The sequence below is a fragment of the Alligator mississippiensis genome, chromosome 10, assembly GCF_030867095.1.
Source record: "Alligator mississippiensis isolate rAllMis1 chromosome 10, rAllMis1, whole genome shotgun sequence".
Lineage (NCBI taxonomy): Eukaryota > Metazoa > Chordata > Crocodylia > Alligatoridae > Alligator > Alligator mississippiensis.
In genome coordinates, this window is record NC_081833.1 from 2,480,894 (window position 1) to 2,504,793 (window position 23,900).

Below are 23,900 nucleotides of genomic sequence, written 5' to 3' on the forward strand. Positions count from 1 at the left end.
GGCGGAATCCCCCCCCATTGGCTCACCGGGGTGGAAGCGCTCGTCGCCATTGGTCGAGGGGCGGGGAGGCGGCAGGTCCCGCCCTCCGTGAGGCGGCCCGTTGGAGGGGCGGACAGGGCGGGGGGCCGAGGCGCGGGGGCGTCGCCGGGTGCGGAGGCGACGGCGGCGGCAATGAAGGTGACTCGCGGCGGGGCGGCGCCCGTTCACGCGCGGCCGGCAGGGCGCCACGACCGGGCGAGGGCGGTGGCGGTTGGGGTGGGCGCGGCCAGCGCCCCGCTCGCTGGCCCGGCCTGACTAGTGCGCAGGAGGTGGCCTGAGGCGCGCCGCAAAGGCCAATGGGAGGCCTGAGGTGCTCGGCAAAGGCTTCTGGGTAACCGGAGGCACACCGCAAAGGCCTATGGGAGGCTTGAGGTGCCGCAAAGGCTTCTGGGTAGCTGGGGGGCAGCTGCGTTGGGCGCTCCAGTCAGGCCGCGCAGGGGAGCCAGGTGCGCCCGCACCCTCCCCAGGAGCGGGAGGGGATGGCCCTGCCACGGCCCCCAGGGGCAGGAGCTCGCTTGTTACCACGGCGGGAGAAAGAGTCGGATGCGCCGTGCCTGCCTCGGCCGCCTGTTGCGTGACATCGATTCTGGGCCAAGAACCAATTCTCCGCGTGGAACGGGATGGCTCGGCTTACCTAAGCGCAGAGTTTATTAAAAGGATGTCTCGGCCTTCCCATCGGAAAGGGCCGCGCGAGGACTCCAGTGAAATCTAATCGATATTTTTTTTCCCCCCTGAAATGCTCGCTGGTGCGATCGGGGTAACCTGGTGTAGAAGACGTGCCTCCTCGAGCTGCTCTTTACGCAGCGTCAGTAACGGCACGCCAAAAGTTATTACAGCGTATTGGAGTAACGGTTTTAAAAGCACGTGGCAGCCTAAACGCTGCTGCCGTCGCCCCGTTTATTTCCTCGTTCTCTCTTGCCCGCCGTTGCAGCGGCCTGGTGGGAGGGTGATACTTGCCCTAGCAAGACACTGCTATCCTAAGCTAACAACAGATTGCTCTGTGTTCTTCCTCATTTGTCTTTTTTTTGCGTAGAGTGTAGTTACCAAAACTTGTCGGTGATTCCTTCTCTCAAAAATTCACCCTCCTTAACATGAGGGTCTAATGGCATTTAAAGCAGGGGCAGGGAGCTCCGTTTACTGCGTTAGCTTTCTTGTATACAGTTTAGTTGGGAGGCTTCTCGATGCTAGAAACGTGTATTTTTGCTTGTGTTCAGGCTGCGTGTTTTGTTTTTTAATCAAGCCTTTTATATTTTTTCCTAGAGGTTAGTGATCGTTCAAACCGATCAGTTCATTGAAGTTTAGGTCACAGTAGTCCTTTCTGGCACTTGTAATCTATGGAAAAATTGCTTTGGGTCAGTTTTGCTAAACTTGCTTTGGAACTGGATAAACAGTTTAACTTTTGTGTCGTCAACTGATAACTTCTTAACGCCTAAGGGAAATTTGTAATTTAACTGCATTCCCTGGATTGCTTATTGCAACGTCACCACAGGAAAAAGGGCAGCGTTAAGTGCGAGCCATACCTTCCATTCCCGGTTTTCGCTGTCCGTGTTAATCGTGGATGCCCAGAATCTCAGGTTCTGATGTTGACCCTGAAAAATGAAAGTGTAATTTCAGTGACATCGTATTTATTTTGAAGCTCCTAATGTACTTGGTAGGCGTGGTAAAAGAGATTGCTAGGCTAGCACTTGTTGCTTTTACATTTTTTAAGTAGTTTTGATCTTGACATTCTCAAGTGTGTTTACTACAGCACTGTCTTGTGTGTTGTTGAAGCTATACATCAAAAATGCTCAACTTCTGCCTAGTACGACAAAGATGGTTGTGGGCAATCTTGCATGAAAAAATAAGTATTATCTGCGTGTGACTGATTGCACATATGTTGCTATGCTTGGAGAGACAGGTTTTGCAGCCATATTTCCCGAAAGAGGAATAATTTATACTAGAGAGTTCCTTGGCTGTGGAGCCTTCACTGAATTCTCTCATTGGGGTGGCGTAACAGACCTTAGCCATTCCACCTCGTAGCTGTGGGTTGCCTTCCCTGTGCTCCCTACTTTTTGTCATCAGATCTGCTCTGAGGCCTCCTGCGTTGGACCTGCTGCTCAGCTTCTTGGTAGCCTAGAGATATCCTTTGATGAAACTCTCAGGGACACAGCATAAGCATTACTGTGGTGGAGGCATTGGGGACTGCTTTCCTACTAAACAGGAGAATACACAATTCCTGCATACATTTTATCCTGCATTAAATTCCCACATAAGTATACTTCACTATAAATCATAGTCTAGCTGGCATTTAAAATGGGAGTTGTGCAACTGAGAGCCCTTCTGTGAAGCAGATGATGCAAATCCTTGCTTAACTGTAAAGGCTTAAGTATTGCAGCAGGACCATTTGCATTACAGATCTGTTTGACCCATAAGGTATCTTCTTCCTCCTCCAGTTGTCCTCCTGCCTAGTTTTAGTACAGACTTGAAAGACAAAACCACTTCAAATGCAACAGTTTATAATTAATTTCAGGAAAGCAGGAAGAGAAATCCTAAACCGTTCATTCATACTGCTTTGACTTCTTTCCAAAGAAGATCTGTGATGCTAGCTGGACTGAAGAGCGTAACATACTCTCTCTTCTTGTTCTGTAAGTTATGATGGACTGTGGCTTTTAGACCTGTACAGCTTGTAATCTCATCTCCAAACAGAATATGCATTGCAGGGGGGTCCTTCCCTACAGGAGATTCTAGTGTGAACCACTTAAAAATGTCCTTCTGGCTGCTAAAATATTCCAAACATAAACTAATGTAGTGCTGTCCATAGACTCCAGCTGCCAGTTCTGGCAGCTGTAGAAGTGTACTGACAGGTGGTCATTCTTGGAGTACAGCAATGCTTCTGCAAAATCATTTGGCCACCTTTCTTTGTTTCCAGCTAGTTCTTGTTTGTTCAGCTTGATGTGCTGCTGGCTGCTGTCTGATTTGCTGATAACTCTCAAGGATTACTTCATTTTTTCAGAACTCTCTTGGATCTCTGTGACTCTGATTGTTTGCTTCTTTCAGTGATCTGCTCTGCCAAAACTTCCTTGATTTTAACCTGCCAAACCCAAATTATTTTCTCCATTGGAAGTTCAGTTCTCAGGCCATTATTTGTGTGAAATGCTTTGTACTCTGGGGTTTCATACCTGGTGCCATTAGGATGGTGATCATTGGAACAGAATGAAGCTGTTCATTTGTAACTTGCAACCCAGTATGACATTCTTTATGGTCTTCCCTACAGAAAACTTGCACACGACACTAACAGTTTCCTGTTTCCTTATTAATATCTTCAGGCGGGTGCCACGTCCATGTGGGCTTCCTGCTGTGGGCTGCTGAATGAAGTCATGGGTACTGGAGCTGTCCGTGGCCAACAGTCGGGATTTGGAGGAGGTGCTGGTCCATTCCGATTTGCACCAAATACAGACTTCTCAGCATGTCCATCTTCAACAGGAGGTGCTGACATAGTCTGCAAAGCTTGTGGACTTTCCTTTTCAGTCTTTAGGAAAAAGGTGAGTATATTTCCCATTACATAGTACTTTATGATAATTAACTTTGGTGGTTCCTTCAAGGTTACAGGAACCTAGGTCAGAAGTCCCAGCCCCCTGCTGATGTTAGACTAGTTCATGTCTGATTTAAATCACTGGGTGAGACCAAATTCTGACTAGGATCTAGAATAGTGGGAGCCAACCTTTGTGGTAACATGGCAGGCCTGTAGAACTGTCTTGTGCAGCTGGCGACCCAGAGAACTGTAGCTAATTTAGACATGAAGGCCTTTATTTTCTAATGTATACAAATATTCACTAATAAAGTTGCAGAGCTGTCAGTCCCTGCTGTGACCATGTGCCTACAGTAGCAAATCAGGGGTTTGTCACAGTGCCTTCTTGGTCTAAGGCTAATTCTCTAAAGTTTGTGCGAACATGGGGGGATGTATTAGGCTACCTGTGGTGCCCATGTTTTAAGGGACTGATGTACCTCTTGGGCAAACTAACCATCCTGAACTAGCTATTAAGCCATGTATGAACTGGGCATCTTGCCCTCCCCACAGCCAATATGTTCCATATAATGCACTAATCTAAAACTCCACATTTAAGCCTGATTCAAAGCCTTTGAAATCCACAGTAATCTATACTGACTTGAGGGGGATATGGATCAGACCTGGTGTGGTTGGAAAAAGAAGGAACCCCATAGGCTAATGGCCAGAACCTTCCCCTTTTATGCTTTTCTCTCAACTGTACTATCTGCACAAGTGTTACCTGTGCCCAGTCCAAGACTTCACATTTGCTTCCAGAGGTTTTCCTGTGGCACAATGGAAACAGATACAAGCAGCAGTATTTTTCCAGTCTAATATGCACTCAAATAGACAAAAGAATCAGACATAATGCAACTTCCTAGCTGGATGTTCATCCTTCACAGTTCATCTCCTTTTTCAAATGTCCTGTTGTCAAGAGTGCGTAAACCAGAAAACACGAGTGGATTCTGTTACGTGGGTATCTAACTGCTTTGAGTATTTGACTTTTTGCTTTGGGTTCAGAAATAAAGCTCGCATTTTTATTTAGCCTTTGAATCAGATCTCTTATTTTCAAGGTCCCATTCACTATTTTTATGGTGATTCTCTTCAGAGGTTTTATTTATAACTGCAGCTAAGTTGTTCTGTTGCAGCATCCAGTGTTTGCCTGGACTGTCTCCCTTAATTTAATTTCCTGGAAGTCAGCGCAGAAAGCAAGCTCTTCCTGATTCCAGCTAGGAACTGCTTAAGACTTTGAAATGTCTGAATGGACAGTGGCTTTTGTCCCAGGTATTGAAGCTTAGTCCAGTTACAAACCCATGCCTATGTGCACTAGAAATAATTTCATTGTTGCTTGGGAAGGCAGAGCCAGCATTTAATACATCATTTCCTCTTGATGCAAGATGATGGCTGGACTGCAGTCCTCCGTTGTCTTTTGCCTCTGTAAAACTATCACTTACATTCTTTGTGTAAAGTGCAGTTACCACATTTAATACGTTTTCTAGTCAAGGTAAGGCAGCCCCACTGCCAAGGAGAGGCTTCACATGCAGTCTTGCAAAAGTAATCTGCAGCAGTAATATTGTTAAAAAGCAAAAAAGGCTTCCTGCCAGAGGTGCTTTTGTTCAGATCATTTGCTGTGCTGGTCTACGTAACCCTGTCTCTAGTGTGCACAGCTGTTATGAGGTGTATCCCTTGGATGCTGAAGTCTGGAAGTAAGAAGCCATCCATGATACAGCTCTTTCATTCCTCTGACTTGAAATCTATCAGTTGAAATCTTTCAGGGAGAGGGGACAGGTGCTTATGGATTTACAGATAGTATTTGTGCAGAACGACCGTCCTTGATAAGCATTTTGTTGAAGGAAGCAAAATTTAAAAGGATATTGTCACTTCTAGCTGAAGTTTCTACTTAATATGCAAGAAGTAATAACCAAGATCACTGCAATGTCAAGACTGGAGAACTCTTCCAGTATTTTCACTTGGTGAAAATGGACTGTACAGGTTTAATACTTCTCCTCTGTGGTCTGTCTATCTTCAGTCTGCGTGGGCTCTAACAGTTTGGTAGGTCAAATATCTACTTCTACATGTAGCAAAAAAACCCAGAAATTGGCAGTGGGACTTGGCAGCAGGCAGAGCGTTCAGAATCACTCCTAACATGCTACGATTTGATTAGGTCTCCAGTTGGCATCCTAAGTAAACACTAGCCTATATGGACATTTCAATATGTTGCCTTGCTAAAACTGATTAAATGTCATAGTAAGTGCTCTAGGCGCACAGAACGTGTACCTACTCTGGAGAGAACCTGCAAAGTTGTTTTTGAAAGGCCAGTTTAAGAGACTTTGTTCATAAAACGCTCGTAAGACAAGATTATTGGTTGAAAGCCAAAGAACAGCAGCAGATGTAGTGGGGAGGAGAAGCAAAATACAAATATTTTCTACTCCAGTGAATATTGACACATGGTTTAATGGATTGTTTTTTATCTACCTGTCTAGCATGTGTGCTGCGACTGCAAGAAGGATTTTTGCTCAGTTTGTTCAGTCTTACAAGAAAATCTCCGAAGATGTTCTACGTGTCACTTGTTACAAGAGACAGCGTTCCAGCGGCCTCAGTTAATGCGACTGAAAGTGAAGGATCTACGTCAGTATCTTATTCTCCGAAACATCCCAACAGATACCTGTCGAGAGAAAGACGACCTGGTGGATCTTGTGCTGTGTCACCATGGAGTACACTCGGAGGAGAGTGCGGACACTAGCAGCTTGCACTCTGCACGGTCACAGACTTCTAGTATTTTTGCGCATCCATTTTCAATGTCTGTATCGGTGTCGTCCTCACAAGGGGAGTTTGCAAGCAGAAGGGGTAGCGCAGGAAATGGAACCCTTTTACAGGTACAGTACTAGCAATTGTATGTGCGCAGAGCAGACTGACTTGCTGAAAGCCTCAAAGTGGGTGAGAGGTGGGCCTTTGTGGGGAAAGCAGGCTTTGAGGGTTTTATATCTTACCCCAACACTAGAGTAACACTGGAAGCTGGGATAAGACTGATCACAAAGCCTGTAAAGTGGCTGATTGTGCAGCCATTTAAAAACCATGGCTTTCAGATACTGGTGTCACCTCTGACTAGTTTAGTGCAGGAAGGGAAGTGTTTTAGGAGATTACGTGTGTATCCTGATCTGACTCATTGTGTGTGCAGGGCCAAGCTGAAACCCCTTCAGCAAATGAAGATGATGATGCTGCAGAAGAGCAGGTGAGATGTGTAAAAATCACCTAAAGAGAAATACTAGACCTGCTTCTCATCTGACACTGGGGTTGGGGGAATTTGGCCAGAATAATCAGCAGTGTCAGTAACGAGTTCTTCAGGAAAGAAACTGTTAAAGCCACATAAATTGTGTTTCAGACCCCTGGGCTGTCCAGAAAGCGAGCGAGGGCATCACTGTCTGACATTTCAAGTCTAGAAGACATAGAAGGGTTGAATGTTCGCCAGCTGAAGGAGATACTTGCTCGTAATTTTGTCAACTATTCAGGATGCTGTGAAAAGTGGGAACTTGTGGAAAAAGTGAACAGACTGTACAGGGAGAGTGAGGAAAATCACAAGACACGTAGGTTTATATTTAGTTCTCACTTTCTTGTTCTCTGTTCCTGGCCTTGCCAAGGGAAGGTTATGTATGTAAGCTCCTCCATCAGCTCAAATGGTTGACAAGAAGTTTCAACCAACTCCCAGCTGTGGTAAAAACTGCACTACTGAAAACCTTCACTGGGGTTTCATTAAGTTTTGGTGGGATTGTTTCTGATGCGGGCAGAGGAGGGTCTTCTGTCCCTACTCCCTCCCCTGCCACCTTTCTCACCAAGCCACTCTTGCCAGTAACTTCACCAATGTGGCTACAGCACGTTCACCAAGACCACCCAGCAGTGAGCCGTGCACAGCTATTTCAGGATTTTTTTTCCCAACTGTCGAAGCATCGAACAGATACCGAGCAACATCGTAGGCATTCTGACCCACGGGGATGGAATCCTAAATGCAAAATCAGCCAGACTTAAATGTCTGCCCATGATTCAGCTTTACTGTTAAAAGTCTAGTCCATGGGGTTAACCATGTTTAACCATGGGTCTGGGGGGTTGCCCAGAGTAGAAGGAACTGGTTCTGAAACATTATCTTCCCATTCCCCAGTAGCCCCCATGTCTAAACTCAATCCCTGTGCTGTTGCTTTGCAGAAGGAGAGAAGATGCAGCTGAATGACAACGATGATAATCTGTGCAGGATCTGCATGGATGCAGTCATTGACTGTGTTCTTCTGGAATGTGGTCATATGGTCACGTGCACAAAGTGTGGCAAAAGGATGAGCGAGTGCCCCATCTGCCGGCAGTACGTTGTACGGGCAGTGCATGTATTTAAGTCTTAAACGAAGAGCAGCAATGGATTTTCTAGCCACATGCTGACTTCCAGGATTTCTGTGGACAAGAGTGAGTGACTGAGCTTGGGCTGTAGGGCAGACCTTAGTTTCAATATCAAAATCATAACATTTTGTAGAGCAGGATCTAAAGTCTGTCAAACACTTTCTATGGTATAATTACATCTGCATTTTGGCAATATGATGCCTGTGTGTAGAATGCTAGAGCTGCCTGAATTACCTTATAAAACCACAAACTGTTGAAGTCAAACTGTTTACAGCTGATTTATATCACTTATTGCTCTCTTCTGAAGAATAACCCAATCTTTATTCATTATGTTAATGTGCTGAATGATTGTAATCACAACGTACTGCTTTAACTTTGATCGTGTTGTTGGGTGACTACATGTTCTGGTGCATTAGGAACAATGACTACACCAGTAGACTTCATTGAAATCTTTAATATGCATAAAAAAGTTTTATAGAATGTAACTATTTTGACACTGGTTGTACAGTGGTGTCAAGACAGTCTCTAAAAACAAGATTGTAGAAATCACTGCCTTTGCCTACAAATATTTCTAATGTCTGTCCATTATGTGTGTACTCTGGCCATTCTTTATCAAAGAGAATCAGCCTAGTAATGTCAAACTGTCTTTAGGTAGGGAATAAAATCTAATTTTGAAGAGGCTTTTTAACAGATGATAATGCTGGTGGCTCCCGAATCCATACAAGCCTGCTGTAACTACTTAGTATTCTTATAAAAGATAATTGTAATAATGTGAATGCTGCTCAGGAGAGTTTGCCTGCAACTGCTAGTATACATTCCAAAATATTATTTCTAAACCTGACAGCAGTCTGTCTAAAGGGTGCAGTGAAAGAGAGTAGAAGAGAAAAAAAATGAGTGGGAGCTGAAGCTTTTAACTCCCAGGTGGCTGAATCGAGGCAAGAAATTGCTGGCTATCTGTTCAGAAGCCTACATAAAGTCAGTCTCTCTCTCTCTGGTTTGATACCATCTAGGAACTAATCAGTGGCAGCAGTCACTACCCATCTGGAATAGAGATTGCTAACATGATCCCTGCAGCTCATCAGGAACAGACTTTTTTGCGAGGAATTAGAGGGGCCATGCTGGGATGCAAGTATTGCCACAGTCTCTGTTCCGAGGAGAGAGATTGCTGTGTCATGCTGGCACTTGTAATCGAGTACTCATTTTCTGAGGAAAAAAAAAATAGTGGGGGGGAAAAGATCTACCAGTGTTTCAGGCTCTAGTTATGTAGTGACAACTCTGAGCAGCGTTGCATCTACAGCAAACACTTATTGCCAAGTAACTGCAGAGTTGCACAATAATGCTCAAATCAAGACTTAAAGGCTTGGTGAGCAGACTGCCTGGTCTCCTCTAGGTGGACAAGATGCAACTTTTAGCAGCTGCAGCAAAATAATTTAGTTTTCTGTTCATGGAGTAGGCAGCTTTCTCCCCGGCTTGATTCAACGCATCACCTGCTGGAGACAGTAATAGAAATGCAGCAGGGAGGGTATGGAAGAGGTGGGAAGAGCTAAGGGGATATCTTCTACTGTGCCTAGTTTACAGTATTCTATGTCATTCTGTAAAATCCAGAAAACATTTGCACAAGGTGCTGTCACTGCTCTTGTCTCATGTGAAAACTATTCCTGAGCTATTAGACAAGCTTGGTCTCTGTTAAATGAGCAAAGATGGGCGCCAGGTAAGCAAGTGGCTCCTATTGAAGTTTGTACAGGCTGTAATAAAATATCTTGGGAAGTGAATGTTAACCTCATGTCGTACTTGTAACTGAGCAACTTAAATGACATGGCTACTTATTTTTCAGAAGGGAGCAAAAAAAACAAACCTCTCAATGGCTTTATTTTTTAGCAAAAACTTTTTAAACAATAGAAGGTACTGAATTAGCTAACTCATGCGCAAGGACTTGTCACACAGCGTATCCATGACTTCTGATCCGAACAATGGCTATGCAAGCTCAATAAAGGTTTGTAACTGGTTTGACTTGGCCTCTTGTTTGGTTTCTCCAAACTAAATCACCTCTCCCAGCTGTATTGACTTAATCAAATTAATTCTTTAAATGTTTAATTCCTTGTGTGTTTAACGCTACTCTCTCTGGTGTTTAGCACTGCTGAGCTCTGTGCTTCTGAGACCCTAGAGGAGAAAACACAATCTGTGCAAGATGAAGTGATTGAGGCAGCTCAGTTATGTCCCAAGGATTGTGCAGTGGTGTGTTGTGCTGTACTGACAGCGAGGCTATAGTATATACTATGTATTATTTACACATGTAAATTCAGATGCACTGAACAACAACCACCCACTTAATTAGCACCTTGCATTAGCTACTTGCCCTGTTCTGGCCCCATTCACTTTTCATCCCATGATACTGCTCACAGAGGCCTTCCCTGAACTACACTAGGGTACAACTAGCTCCTTTTTTTGTAGCTTTAGAATCCACCAGTGTCTGTATTTAACAAGCATGAGATAAAACATCAAACAGAGAATTTCACTCAAGTGAGCTTTGTTGGGCTTTAACTTAAGAAGAGACTTAAGAGCTGCATTATCTGCAACTTGCCCTTTTGCACTTTGCTTCTGGGTGTGGTATGGGAAAGCAGAGATCCTGCTTGACAAACTTCTGATTTGAGGTTAAATCTTAACCAAAGCATTTATGAGCTTGAGCTCTGGGGCTGAACAATGCAGGGTGCCCAAGTCAGGGTAGCAGGCTTTAAAACAGACCTGCCCCAATAGCTGGCTTCTGAGACCCTTGAATTCTGGTAAGTAAAGGTGGTACAGGACATCCTGCAGGCGTCTCTCTCACTTTGAGCACAGACTAGGAAGCAGATGCTCAACCGTGGGCATTAACCTGCAAAGCTAGAAGAGTAAAATGTCATAAAAAAAACACTTACTTCTGTCTCCAAAGGCAGCAGACATGACAGCAGCACGCAGGGACCAGAGCTGGTGTGTAAAAAGTGGTATAATCAGTTTTAATAAAGTCACTCTTCAGATAACTGCACTGTTAATACTTTTGACTCTGCAAACAAAAACATGATTTTCATCAATTTGTGCTTGAACAGAAACCCTCATAGGCTTTGTCTGGTTTTGTACAATTGTTTATACAAATTCAACAAAGGTAAAACTGCATCAGGAAGGTCTACGAAAACACCACCTTACAACAATGGCACTTATGAATGCAGAATTTTACAATCAGGAAATAACCATGTCATAAACCTTAAATGAGAACTCAACTCACACTTCAAAGAAAGAGAAAAAGACTACGCTTGACCATTTATTCTACTGCTTGACTCACTGTATAAATTAAATTTCATATTGAGTACAAGAGCTCATGCTACAGAGTGAAACCCTCCTATGTGCAAAAGCTGAAATTGGAATCTTTAAAATTTTGAGAAAAAGGTGATTTCTATACAGATAAAACTTGGCAAAGTGTCTTACTTCAACTATAATTTACACCTTATTTCCACAACATGCTTATGTCACTTCTGAAGTATACAAAGCAGGATATAAACTTCCATTAAAACATGCTTAAGTTGAAAGTATTAACCTACTTTTCCTGACCTGGGCACATTTTGTAGAGATGGATATTGTCTACGAAGTATAGGTTAAGTTCTCTCCTACCATAAGTAAAGATAAAAATTGGCAATCGAAACCAAAACACTGGTAATGCATTCAAACATTGCATAAATAATTTTTAAACAATTTTGTACAAAAATAGTTCTGCATAATGTCAGATGTAACAAAACAAAACGTGTTAAGAAGGCAGAAATGCAGTGCATGGTCCACTTCAATGACACCAACTTTTTTTGTTTTTAAGAAATGAGGAGCGGAAATTAAATTTACACTACCAAGCACATGCTGTGGTACTTTAAATAACAGTATTTCTTCATGATCAGTCTTCTTCCGGGTGTGAGCATCTATCATCAATAACAGTCGCCTTATGGATTTGCATAAGAGCCAGTGCAGGACATCCCAGGTAGACTGACTTAGTGGCACAGGTTGAAATTCTTATGTGGGTAGTTTAAATGTTGTTCTCTCCTTGACAGGACTTGTAAAATCCAATCTTTGATATATTCCAAGTTTCCAATTGAAAATAAAATCCTGCAGGTTGTTAGTCCCTTTCCCGCCCCTTGCCCCAATATTTACACACTTGTCCTTTAACTAACTCAGTTTCTGCAGAAGTTTCTCTTCCACCTGACCGAACTGAACACTTACTGACATTTCCGCTATGAACTGCTCACAGCCTTCCTTTGTCACTTGCTTGCAGTACCTCAAGTCGATCTGACAGATGTTTCCGCAGCGTTTAAAGTAAGACAGGCACTGGTCAGTAACCTTATTGCAGTCTGCCAGGAAATCAACAGGAGGGAGAGAAATTAATCAGCGAGTCTCAGTTCATCTGTCAATACAAGAACAACTTCTACAGACCCTGATTGCTCTTGTTTCTTTTGCTGGCAGTGAAATCAATGGGTTAAAGCATATCAGCTCGACTGTGTTTCTTCACTCACCCCAGCCTGTTGCATAATGGACAGAAGAAAAGTGCAAAGCAGGCTGCTCTGGGGAACGGTGATGGTTTAAGTCATACAGGGGAGATGACCGACAGCATGCAGGTTGGGAGCCTCTGCACAAGTAAAGGGACAGAAGTGTGGGGATGAAGTTGGTTAGGGTGTTGTGCTTGGAAGGGCCAGGGAACCTGGATACCGGAAACAGGAGGTCTGAGGGTTAAAGCTGTTTCATTGCTCCAATTTGTGCCCTTCTACCTCCCCACAGGGCACAGCACAGAACAGAAATGCTCTTCCACACTCTCTCATCACATACCTGATAAGTTGATTTCTGTTAAGGAATCCCGCGTGGTGGTTCCTACCGCAGTCAACAGATTGATCGACTGATCGGTCACGTGGTTACAGTAACTAAGATTGAGTTTGGAAAGCAGGGGCATGTGCCTTATGATCAACCTCAAAGAAGCGTCTGTAATATCCAGACCAGCCAAACGCAGCTCAACTATGTTCCGCAGTTTACTCCGGTTGTCGATCTGACCTGCAAGACACGTGGCACAGGTTTCTAAAGTTTCACCTCCCCAGTTCTGCAGCCATCATCAGAGCACAAACCCCAAGTCACGCATGGTGCTGATGCCCCAGTTGGCTCATGTGACGGTGGGTCATTTCTGTCTACAGCTCTTCAGGTGACAGGAGCATTTTTCTCCTTCCTCTACTCTTCCAGTTACCTTGTTGAGCGCATTTTCAATCTCCCTGCATAAATCAGCATTACCTTACATGTGTAGGTTTTGCTCCACAAGTCAAAAAGGAACCATGTTTAGAAGGGAAGAGGCAGCCATTTAAAATCCACAAAGAACCTGTTTTACTTATTACATTGCCTAGATGTCAGATTGGGGTCATAAGACTTGGAGTGTTTTCTGTTAGTTCTGCTCCACAGAGGTGATGATTTGGGGTCCTCTGCACAACAGCTGGAAGAACCATTTCCTGTGAGTGCATTTTGGTAGGGAGATGTGGACAAATCCAAGCCCTGACATCAAAGGCAGGAAGCATAGTGCTAAGAACACACACGCCAGGGTGCCACACTCATCAGAACAAGCACTGCATCCTTTCTGCAGTCAGGTCTTAAAATGCTTGCAGTCAGATCCAGAGTGTGTGTCACCAAGCAAGATCTCCCTCTGAGCTACCTGAGCACATGGCACGTCCCAGGGAGCTCCGACTCGGGAAAGAAAATTTCCAAACTTAAAAACCACCCATTGCGCAGTACAAGGGAAGGAAGTCAGCTGGGACATCCAGCACAGAGGCGGTGATCAAACAGGCAGCAGCATGAGGCCACAGCTTGTTACCACAGCTCACTGGGATGCACTGCAGCACTGCTGGTTACTAAGTGAAATACCTCAGATATTTCAAGTGCTCCATAAAGGAGGGCCCATATCCCTCCCCCCCAAAATAAACTGATGCAACTCCTCATTTCCGTGGAGCTCGGTTCATTTTCTCCGGTAGAGGGTCTGGCCAAGCAAAGCAGTGTGCCCCCAACCCCCTGTGGCCAGCATCTGACCGTGACCATTACCTGGCCGGTTATCTGTTGGCGGTGACAAGAGGTCTCTCATTTGTGCGTCTTTTAATCCTTCTGCCCACTGGACGTCCAGGGTTCGGAGCAAAGGGCAACTGGAACTACAAAGTGCTGACACTGCTATCCATGAGCACCCTGATAACAGCAGGTCTCGCAGACCTGGGAATACAAAGGGCATTGCAGCAGGTGATGCACAGCGACCAGGCTAGATTCATCAGAGGTGAAGCTCTCATCAAGGGTGCGCTTAGCGCTCCCGGAGTCCCAAGTCCCAGCACCAGCAACAGCACAAGCTTTGCCACAACACTGCAGCCACCACTCGCCCTAGCCTGGCACGCTCACCACTCTGCTGGCTGACCCAGGGAGGCAGCTCTCCATCACCTAGCCCAAGCTATTTGTTGGGACACTCCAATCAGACCTGCCAAAGTCATGTCACCTGGAACCCTAAGCAGCCACCACACAACCAATTTCTGATCCCTTGCTGATGCTGGGCATCCTAGCTCCTTGTCTCTTCCGTCACTCAGATCCCTCCTGGACAATGACATGGCTGAGCCAGACAGAGCTGTCGGGTCAGCGGCGGGCGTCTCCCCCTTACCTGGGAGCCTATTGATGAGCCAGCTCAGCTGCTTTTTGGATATGTTTGTCCAGCTAAGGTCAAGGGTTACAGGCTGTCTCCTGATGATACCACTGAGCATGAGCGGAGTTATGGATTTACAATGGTTCAGATCTATTTTGGTCCATAGTCGTTTATCGCAGCACCTGCAAAGGCAACACAGCCGTTAGCCAGGGCTTTGCCGGGCCTGGCCTGGCACTCCGTGACTGCCAGGAGTTGTAGCCAGGGAGCAGCAGAGTAGGAACGGGACTGCACGCAGGCAGGAACACGTCCCAACGGTTCTGCACGAGTGGGAAGCTTCCACGTCCTGGCAAGAGCCAAATAAAGACAGAGCGACACTGCTGCGGGGCCACGTTTCCAAGACCCTGTTACTCGAGCAACCTTCCCTTCAGCATGACTCAGGCTCACAAGCCACGGAAAGCTACCCAGGACTTGTGCTAAGGCAACAAAGCGCTTCTGAAAATGACTGCGTGCCTTAACAAACGGTTAGCAGTTTTAGCTTTTGGGCACAAATGTCGCCTTCGATTGACTGGCTTCCCCTCAGCTAGCCTGGCCAGCCTCCTGACTGAACGGTTTTCCTCTCTCTGCACTGGTTTTGCTCCCACGCAGGCAGCTTCTCTCCCTACTCACTCCCCATTGCCAATCTACTGTTGGCAGCAGTGACAGTCTTAATGAACTTACACTGGAAAGTACTGCACTGAACTAACAAAACGGTTTGGAAGGTTTTTTGTGACAGTGCTAAGAACTCATTCCACACACCTCATTCCCAGCTTATCACTGCTCCCGTCGGCAGCCCAGCTCGTGACGGGGCTGTGCCAGGAAGGGCTCTGGGCTGCACGTCTGGGTCAGCATTAACATTCTGATGCTTTCGGACAGGCAGCCCACGGGATTCTTTACGGGAAGCTCAGCCAAGTGTATAAACATGGCTCGGGGATCTGCAGCCTACGCTGCAGCTTAACGTTCTGCGGTGATCGCTGAACTACTGAGTCAATTTTTATTCAGTGCTCCCAGCACTGGAGGGGCACCTCATCAATAATATGGAAGAGATCATCAGAGATTTTGGAGCAATGAAGCAGCAGAGAAAGGACACAGCCAGCAGGATCATCCTCTAGGATGACAACAACAACAACAACAACAACAAAAATCACCGTAGAGAAGCCTGAAGGCCATCTCTGGCCAGGAAGCAGAGGGCATTAGGATCTCGTTAACTGTATGGAAGCAAAACACAGCTGCTGGTAAGCAGGTGCCTAGAGTCTAGCAGCATCCAGGCTCAGAGCCCCCTACACCTCTCAGGAGCCTTCCTTCTCTGCTACCATCTGGCTACAGAACTCAACGGTGAAGCATCAGGGACAATCTGCCTGCTGCGTTGCAGAGCAGCCTCCTGTGCGATCTAGGGTTCTTGAGGAAGGAAGGGCGCTGTTCCACACGTTTCACACTCCTCAGGGGTGTCCTTCACTATCATCAGGAGAGACCCATGGCCTTACAAGACCATTTCTCCCCCACTAGGGCTTCACGTGAGCAGCCCTTCAGGAGATGCAACAGTACACCGATGAACCGCATTGCCCCACCACCACCCCGCTCTGCTCCTTACCATCTGTTCCAGGTCTTGCACACTCGCATACAGATGCACAAGTCTCTATGACTGAGGTAGCCAAAGACAGCCATCCAGACTTCCCTCTGCATCACGTGGGCTGCCCCATCGTCCAAGGGCAGTGAGTCCGGAGGGGGGCTGATGGGGGGTGGGCGGATGACATGGCGTTCCATCTGGATGCACTTGGGAGGAGAGAGCGAAGGGGGCGGGCGGGCAATGCCCCGCAGGTTGCTCCGCAGGCTGGGCATGAGCTGGTGCCGCAGCTCCCTAGGAGTCCCGTTCAGCCCTTTGCTGAACTTGTGGTGTCTCTCGCTGTTGTTCAGCGCCCGCTTGGGCTCCTCGTTCTCGCTCTCCGGTTCTGACTTGATGGGCTGATGGTTCTCGTTGGCAAGGCTGTTCTCGGTTTTTTGGATCTCCTGGTTGAGCTCCTTGCTGAGCTCTTTGCTCAGTTCCTTATTCGGGAGCCGCCTTTTCCGCCGTATCTTGAACTTCTTCTTGTCCCTGGGCTCGGCGCTCTCCGTGCTGGGCCCCGCGGTGGGGGAGCTTGATCGCGACTGGTCACTCTCCTTGGATTTCGGAGGTGCCTCTGGCAGGTCCTCCTCAGGCTCCTGTTTCAGACGTCGCAGGGGCTTGACCACAGTGGGTCGGTCGTCTGTCGCCTTCCACGATCGCCTCTGAAAAGAAAGAGTCTGGGGCAATAACACAGGCTGACAATCCACAAGCTCCTGCCCTGTTCTCCAAGAACGGGCCTGCACACCTCGGCACCGAGCTGCGGGGCAGACAGCCACACCAGGCTCCCGCGCATTCTCCCGACCGTGGTACCATGCTGAGGATACTGCAGAGTGGCCCTACCCATGAAAGAACTGGAATCCAGGCAGGGGCCCCAAGGACTTCCGGGTACTGGCAAATACCCAGTGTATACAGCTTGCACGGCAGTGCACTTATTTTTAAAGGACTCATGTCAGGAGTCCAGCAGGAGCCATAGGCAAGCGGTCACAATATGTGCACCAGGTAATAACACAACGTTAGCATGTGCTCCCTTCCCAGGCTGTTTCCAGACTGGCTCAGACGTAAGCTGCCCACTTTATAAAGGGGAGCACACAGGACCGGTGGTTCTAGCCACACCTGGGCCACACCACAGGCTCAGAGCTCGGGCCTTCCCTGACCAAGCCTCTCTCCTACACACTACGTGCGTATGAAGCGGGTGATCCAGCTGACAGCTTGACACACTGCTACTCTGATCCACCCTGAACTTCACTAATGCCCTGCTCCCAAAGCAGGGCTGTAGTGGAGTCGACTGCTCCGCTCTGGTCTGTTCTGGTCATTTTCATAAGTGTGAATCACATGTCACTCGTCTGCCACGATCCAATTTCACACTGATGCACACTGGAGAGAGCTGCAAAAGATGTGCAATGCCACGCCAAAAAGAAAGGGAAGCTCCAGGTCTAATTGGATCACATCAAGAGAGAGTGAAGTGGCAATAAAGCTACAATGGAGCAGTACTAGCTAATCGGGAAGGAGCAAGAAGGTGTCACTAAAAAAAATCATTATGCCAAAAGTTTCTATGTTGTTGCAATAAGCTCCCTGGATCAAACAGAGGGGCATGCTCCTAGGTTGTAAACTGTAGAGACCTCACAGCTTTTCTTTCTTTTTCTTTTTAGCATTAACTAAATGCCAAGAGGGAACCCAGCTAACATATTTAAGATTAGATCCGAATACTCTCTCCTTTTTAAATTCTCCCGTTATTATGGGAAATCATGGGGAGTTAGTGGCAGGCAACTTTAAAATAAATTACAGAAATTTTCTTCAGCCAACAGTCAGTTGTGGCATTCTTTTATCCAGGAACTACAACTGGTTCATCTACAGACCTGTGACGCTGGTCTGCAGGTACTAGTGCACAGGAGTTGCACACCACCAAGCTGCAGGCCATGAGGCATGCCAGGAGGGACGTTACCTCTCACACCATTAAACAAACAGCCAGGTGTATTACTGAGATTCAAGCACTTACGAAGAGCAGAACAGCAGTAGGGAGGGCAACGCTTCACTCTCTGACCTTTAAAAAGCAGTCTGTATTTCTGGCAATATTTCAGCAGAACAGGAAGTATACAAATCAGACTCTCTCCGTTCCCCTGCCCTGGGGAAAGCCTGTCTGCATCGAGAGGGGTTGTCATGCAAGCAGGCCCAATGGCCAGCAATGCGAGTGCCAGAGGAACTGAACGGCCACTCAGCTCACAAGAGGGAAGGCACGTGAATTACAGCAGTGTCAAAGTACCTTTTTCCTGAAGAGTTTCTCTTCTTTTCCAAGTTTTAGCTGTTCCAGGAAAGAAAACCCAAAACAAAAAGCATTTTATTTGTTTTGTAGGTACCCAGCAAAACTCCTATTCTCCTACTATCCTCCATAAATAGCTGATCTAATGAACTGGTTCGGCAACACACAATGAAGTGAACGGATGAGATTATTTTACTAATCTCTGAAGTACTAATGGCTTGATTTTCAAAAAATCTCTGTTGGGATTCAGCCATTACCATCTCCTCACCGTACACTGGGGAACAAAAGGTCCCGCACTGTGGATGTTTGTGGGAACCAGGAGAACGAGCATCCTCTCTGTGCCCACAGAGAAGAGAACAATCCTGGCTACAAGTCAAACCTGCACAGGCGGGTGCCGTGCAAGTCTGCCCCTCCTGCTCTGCTAGTGCAGCCGCAGGCCCTCCCTATTCCACCTCTTAGTGCAAGTCTCACGCCTTGCAAAGGAACTGCCGGAGCGACCCGCACATTACTAGAAGCCAGCACACAGGCATCTACTCTGGACAGAAGTAATTTAAGTCCATGACCAAGCTGATCTGCAATTCCTAGAAATTCAAACTAAACCAATGCACGTGACAGATTCAGCTGCTGTCTGGCACAAATAACCGAGCGAGTTAAATCTAACAAGCGGTTGCCTATGCTGCAGCTGGAAGCAGCAGGTTTTCCCATGTCTCTGTAATCGGAGGAAACAGTATTTCAAAGATGACAGGAAAATCAGTCTCTAAAGTGGAGTGTGTTGGGTGCATTGTTAGAGCTCGTTAAAAGAGTCGAGCACCACCCAGTGGCTACACGTGGATTAGGTTAATTAAACCGCCACCCCTCCTATTGTAGGATCCTTACTTCCTTCAGAATTGCTTCCCTCATTTTTCCCCAAACCTTGGAACTTTGCCTGGCCTTCACTGCTTCTCTTCACGGACAAAGTCCAGGTGGAAAATTTCCCTGCTCCACCAGACAAGTCATTTTCAAAAAGGGAGGGGAAGCACTATGCAGTATCCTTCGTACCCAAACAATCGCTGGGATTCGAAAGACCCAGAGGACAGCTAAAGCAGAGGAGCACGAGACACGAGCCCTTGACCTACAGGCCACAGGGGGCTGGGGAAGGGGACAGGGCTCTGGGCTCTCCTACCCGTTTCCTCATAGCAGGCTCTTGGGGTTTCTCAAATTTCCTTTTCCTTCGCAGATGCACCTCGTCCGACTTTCTCCTCGAGATGGAGTCAACAGGAGACTTCTTGGCATGTTCCTCTGACTTCCGCCTGGGGGTCTCTTCACATTCGCTTTTCCGCTTTGCAGCATCCGTAACTTCCTTGTTGTCTCGGTTTATCTTCTGTTCCTTCAGCAGTGAGCCTGGGAGATTGGATGCGTATTTGAATCCTGGTCCGCGCTTTTGCTTGTACGCCAAAGAGACACAAAAAACACAAGCAAACTTTATATCTTCTCTTTTTTTTTGTTGCCGTTTACAACAAATCCACCACGTGTGACAGGAAATAGTGGGCTGTCACCAACTACAAGGTTTCTAAGGGTAAGTGGCCAGCGAGGTGACATTTTCCACCTCTCCAGATTTTTTTCCTGCTTTGGTCACACCTCTTTAACCTCCCTCTTGGTTGTTAGAGAACCCAATGTCTCACTAGTTGTAAGAGATGCTTTAGATCTCATTTAAGGCCCTTTTTTCAAGATCCAGCAGAACTTGCTCATCCTTGAGATTAAAAGTTACTGGTTTTCAGTTTGGACCAAAACACCCTCCCCCCCCAGGGCTGGCGATGATGTCAGCATGTGATATCAGAATGTGAAACCATTAGAGACAAGAGGGTCAAGGGCTCACTGCTCATCTCAGCTGAAGGGAGTGTGAAAATGCAAGCTACTGAAGGCAGGGTGATTTTCAAGCAAGCCAATATTACTTGAAAACAAATTCTGTCATTTGGGATGAGCGTTTCTTAGACTAGCTGTGCCCCTGCCTTGGAGCTGTACGAAGACACAGTTATGCCAGGTTTGGCATCTTGGTCCAACGTTGGTGTGTACAGGGATGAAACTCACTTTCCCAGTTTTCCCTGCGTGGTTGCACTTGGGGCACTCCCAGCAGTTGGGCAGCTCGTCGTTAACCACGCCGTCCGACTCCTTCACCTAGGTGGGAGAGGCAGAACCCAGATTGCAGTGAACAGCAGCATGGGGGCAACTCAGGGAAAACAGGTTTGGTCACTCGGAGGCAGTCATTACAACAGCAGGGGACAGACTTTTTGCACTGCTGTCCTGCTGCCCAGATCAGGAGTCCCCCTCCCAGGGGCTCCCAGCTCCCACATGCACTACAGGAGCTGGCTGTCCTGTCCTCCTGGTGCAATGCTGGCCCTGTAAGATTGCAGGGAGCGCTGAGAGGAAGCCAGAGATACAAAGCAGGCCGGCCAACATGGTACAGGCAACGGGTGGCTCCTTGTCCGACTCGTTGGCCGATATAGGGGACAGTCCCACTCTGACACCCAGCATATGCTGTGGGTAGAGAGAAACGGACTGTCATCCCCTAGTCTTTACCTGCTGCCCCCACGTGATGCACTCACTCTTTTCCCTCCAGGGGACTGGCAGGGGTTGAATTTGGTACTAGAAGGGTCTCCTGCCCAGTTCCAGGAGACAAACTTGTTCAAACATCTGTTGTCTCTTAGAATTTCTTTCGATAAAAATCCCACCTCCTCCCACACGCACACTCACAATCTTCCCATTCCTTCAACACGGAAAATGCACGGCGAGAAAGGCCCGCTCTATCCCCGATTAGCACTGTGGTGCTGGAGGAGCAGAGGCACACCCGGTTCTGCTAAGGGCTTCGTGGTCCGATGAGACGCTGCTGCCTAGGCTACTTTTGCCAAAAGACTTGGGCAATTTCAAAAACTTGCCATTTCTCAAGCAAAACCAAACGTGCCAAGCAGGGCGAGGCAGGAGCACTAGGATGGGCCCATTAAGACCAAGGGACAGTGCAGTAGGATCAGGCATTCACAGGTGGGTTCATCTCAATGATTCAAACAAGCTTTTTTTAAGCTGTTATAGCAAGTTAGATCCACCTCTTCTTGGGACCACGAAGGGACATGCACAACTGAGGTGGAGATCAAAGCAGCCAGGAAGACCAGCAGCAAAAGAGCACCCCAAGGGCATGATGGAAGCAAGCCAAAGAGGGCTCATAGCCTTGGCACAACTGAGGGGGCTGAATCTGGAATACAGGCAGCAATGGGGCCAGCACAGGCCCCCCAAGGGCTCCAACCTTGAGGACCATGAAGGGGAGCTTCCAGGAACACCGTCTCTCTTGCAATTCAGTGAAACAGCACATTTGTATCTGAACCCTTCCCTTCCCCCAGTGCTAGTGGGCCACACACTGGAGCCTCCGATCCAGTGGGAAGGAAGTCACCTCCTCTTCTTTAAAAGCCAAGAGGACACTTCTTACCCTCAGATGCCCCAAGACGCACAGGAACAATTGTAAAGCATGACCTTTCCACAACATATTATGGAGCTTTCCATCTGCAGGGAGCAGCTCCAGGCCCCAGTCCCAGGAGGGAACAAGTCATGTCCTGCGCTGAACACATCACATTCTACCAACAGGGGAGACTTTACAGTTAGGCCCCTTTGTGTGAAGTTTAAGGCACTGAACAGATGTGGGTAATTGTAAGCAAGCTAATTAAACACACAAAAACCTGCCACTGAATCTGTCACCAACCTTATTGGCTGGGTGGGAGCCAGCTCCGAGTGTTTGCTACTAACAGCAGGTGGATGTCTATGCCACAGTATGAGGCATCTTCAGTAATGTACCTGCAATATGAGGACAGTAATTCCAAGTGTCCAAACACGGGACGATGCAATGATGAAGTCTTCCTACTAGAGGATGTGGGGATCACCAGGGAGCACTTTTCTGACATCATTAGGCCAGACATGCACCGTGGCAGTGCTCCGGCAGCAGGACTGGAGTAAGCAGCGATGATTAAACACAGGGAAGCAGAGTGCATTGGCAGAGCTGCCTTCATACAGGGCAAGGTCTCAGAGGCACACAGCAGCCCTCTCTGCCAACACACCTAGTGCAAATGCTGGGGGTGAATGGCTAGTATTGAATTCACTCAGAATGGTGTGGAAAAAAGTGCCCAGAAACAGATCTCTAGGACTAAGATTCCCACCTTCACAGGTATTCGGGCACCATCGCATCAACATCCCTAGGAACGGGGCACCCAAGTGTCTTTTAGCCTATTGTTCCTTTAAGGATCTGGGCTCAGCAAAGAACATTCTCTGATGGGTGAAAACTAATCTGGGTTCCTTGGAAATGTAGCATAAGCTAATGCAGTAAGTCACCAACATTAGCAGTGTGATTTGGAGCGTACTAGATCATTAGCTGAATTAATCAGCCTGGGCTAAGCTCTCCTTAGGAAAGGGAGAAGGAGAAGTGATGAAAGGCAGATTCCTTTTAAAACCCTACAGGTTGGTTGTGGGGAAAAGCCTCTGCACTCAGGATACTCAGTGATCTTCCCACACGCAGGTCTAGTTTCAGCAACCTGGATGCACAGGTCATATTTTCAGGCAGAAAAGAGGAGTGTGTCACAAGCCCCCGGCTGACATGGTCCTTCGGGCAAGAAACTTAAACCTCCATTTTTGGTGCAATCCCACTTGAGTGTTTAATGCGAACAGCCCTCTGTAGGAGAAGCCTTAGGGTATCTCTATGCTGCAGTCACTGCTCTCATGACAGCGTACTGAGACACCCAAACTAGCTTTCAATTAGCCAGCCAAGGGACAGTAGCTGTTTAGCTGCAGCAATGGGGAACACAGCTCAGGCTGCAGAGCCCACACGAGAGCAGCCAACACTGAGGCTGTCAGGCTGTACCGAGCCCCACGCTGTCAGGGGCGCACTGCTCCTGGTACCCGAGCTGGCATGCTGAAATCTAACTTGGGCATGTCTACGCTACCCTGCAGTCACCTTGACTGCAGCAGAGATGGACCCTTCGATGAAATTAAACTTGAAAGCAATTCTCTGACGGGGGCAGGAAGGGTGGTGGAGAGGGGTGGGGAAGAGGTTACTGACTGCTAGACTTGTGCAGCCAGACAGGGACTTCCAAGTCAGATGGCCTTTATAACCTGGAATAGCCTGCAATGGAGGCTAAAATACCCCAGGTGCCTGTTCAGCCATTTGCAGCACAAGACTGCAAGGGGAGCGGTGCAGTCACCTCAACAGATGGATCCAGGAGACAAGACACTCAACACGGGTGGGAAATGGCATTTGCGAATGGTCACGCTCACTCCTCCAGACCCACTTCCTTTAGTTTGGGATGGAGGAAGTCTCAGCTGCCACTATCCAATTCTGCGCAATACAGCCAGTCCCAAAGGGTGCTGCTCCATGAGGTGGCTGCAGGGCAGGAGC

General features: G+C 47.3%; 2 protein-coding genes across 4 annotated transcripts in view; one reads left to right on the forward strand and one right to left on the reverse strand.

Moving 5' to 3' along the window:
- Nucleotides 1-23,900, reverse strand: part of KDM2B (lysine demethylase 2B) — a 140,474-nt gene that overhangs the window by 1,111 nt on the left and 115,463 nt on the right. The window contains exons 15-23 of one of the 2 annotated variants that reach the window (XM_014594768.3): nt 20,561-20,647; nt 19,656-19,916; nt 18,497-18,535; nt 16,225-16,913; nt 14,616-14,779; nt 14,021-14,182; nt 12,776-12,994; nt 10,855-12,303; nt 27-1,628 (exon numbers count right to left, since the gene is read on the reverse strand). In XM_014594768.3, coding sequence (XP_014450254.1) covers nt 12,122-12,303; nt 12,776-12,994; nt 14,021-14,182; nt 14,616-14,779; nt 16,225-16,913; nt 18,497-18,535; nt 19,656-19,916; nt 20,561-20,647 — 1,803 coding nt within the window. In that variant the 3' untranslated portion in view covers nt 27-1,628; nt 10,855-12,121. The remainder of the gene's footprint in view (nt 1-26; nt 1,629-10,854; nt 12,304-12,775; nt 12,995-14,020; nt 14,183-14,615; nt 14,780-16,224; nt 16,914-18,496; nt 18,536-19,655; nt 19,917-20,560; nt 20,648-23,900) is intronic. The other variant, XM_014594771.3, reaches the window with a different exon arrangement.
- Nucleotides 99-9,952, forward strand: RNF34 (ring finger protein 34). Of its 2 annotated transcripts, none has more exons than XM_006272827.4 (6): nt 99-177; nt 3,345-3,560; nt 6,046-6,438; nt 6,741-6,794; nt 6,945-7,146; nt 7,760-9,952. In XM_006272827.4, exons 1-6 carry the CDS (start codon nt 172-174, stop codon nt 7,945-7,947), a joined length of 1,059 nt encoding a protein of 352 aa, XP_006272889.2. In that variant the 5' UTR covers nt 99-171; the 3' UTR covers nt 7,948-9,952. The 2 variants fall into 2 exon arrangements, with proteins under 2 accessions (XP_006272889.2, XP_019342416.1); XM_019486871.2 differs by lacking the exon at nt 99-177 and adding an exon at nt 1,622-2,663.

Coding starts and splice junctions, on each gene's coding strand:
- RNF34 (XM_006272827.4), top strand. Junction 3,561..6,045: donor TTTCAGTCTTTAGGAAAAAG/GTGAGTATATTT, acceptor CTACCTGTCTAG/CATGTGTGCTGCGACTGCAA. Junction 6,439..6,740: donor GAAATGGAACCCTTTTACAG/GTACAGTACTAG, acceptor TTGTGTGTGCAG/GGCCAAGCTGAAACCCCTTC.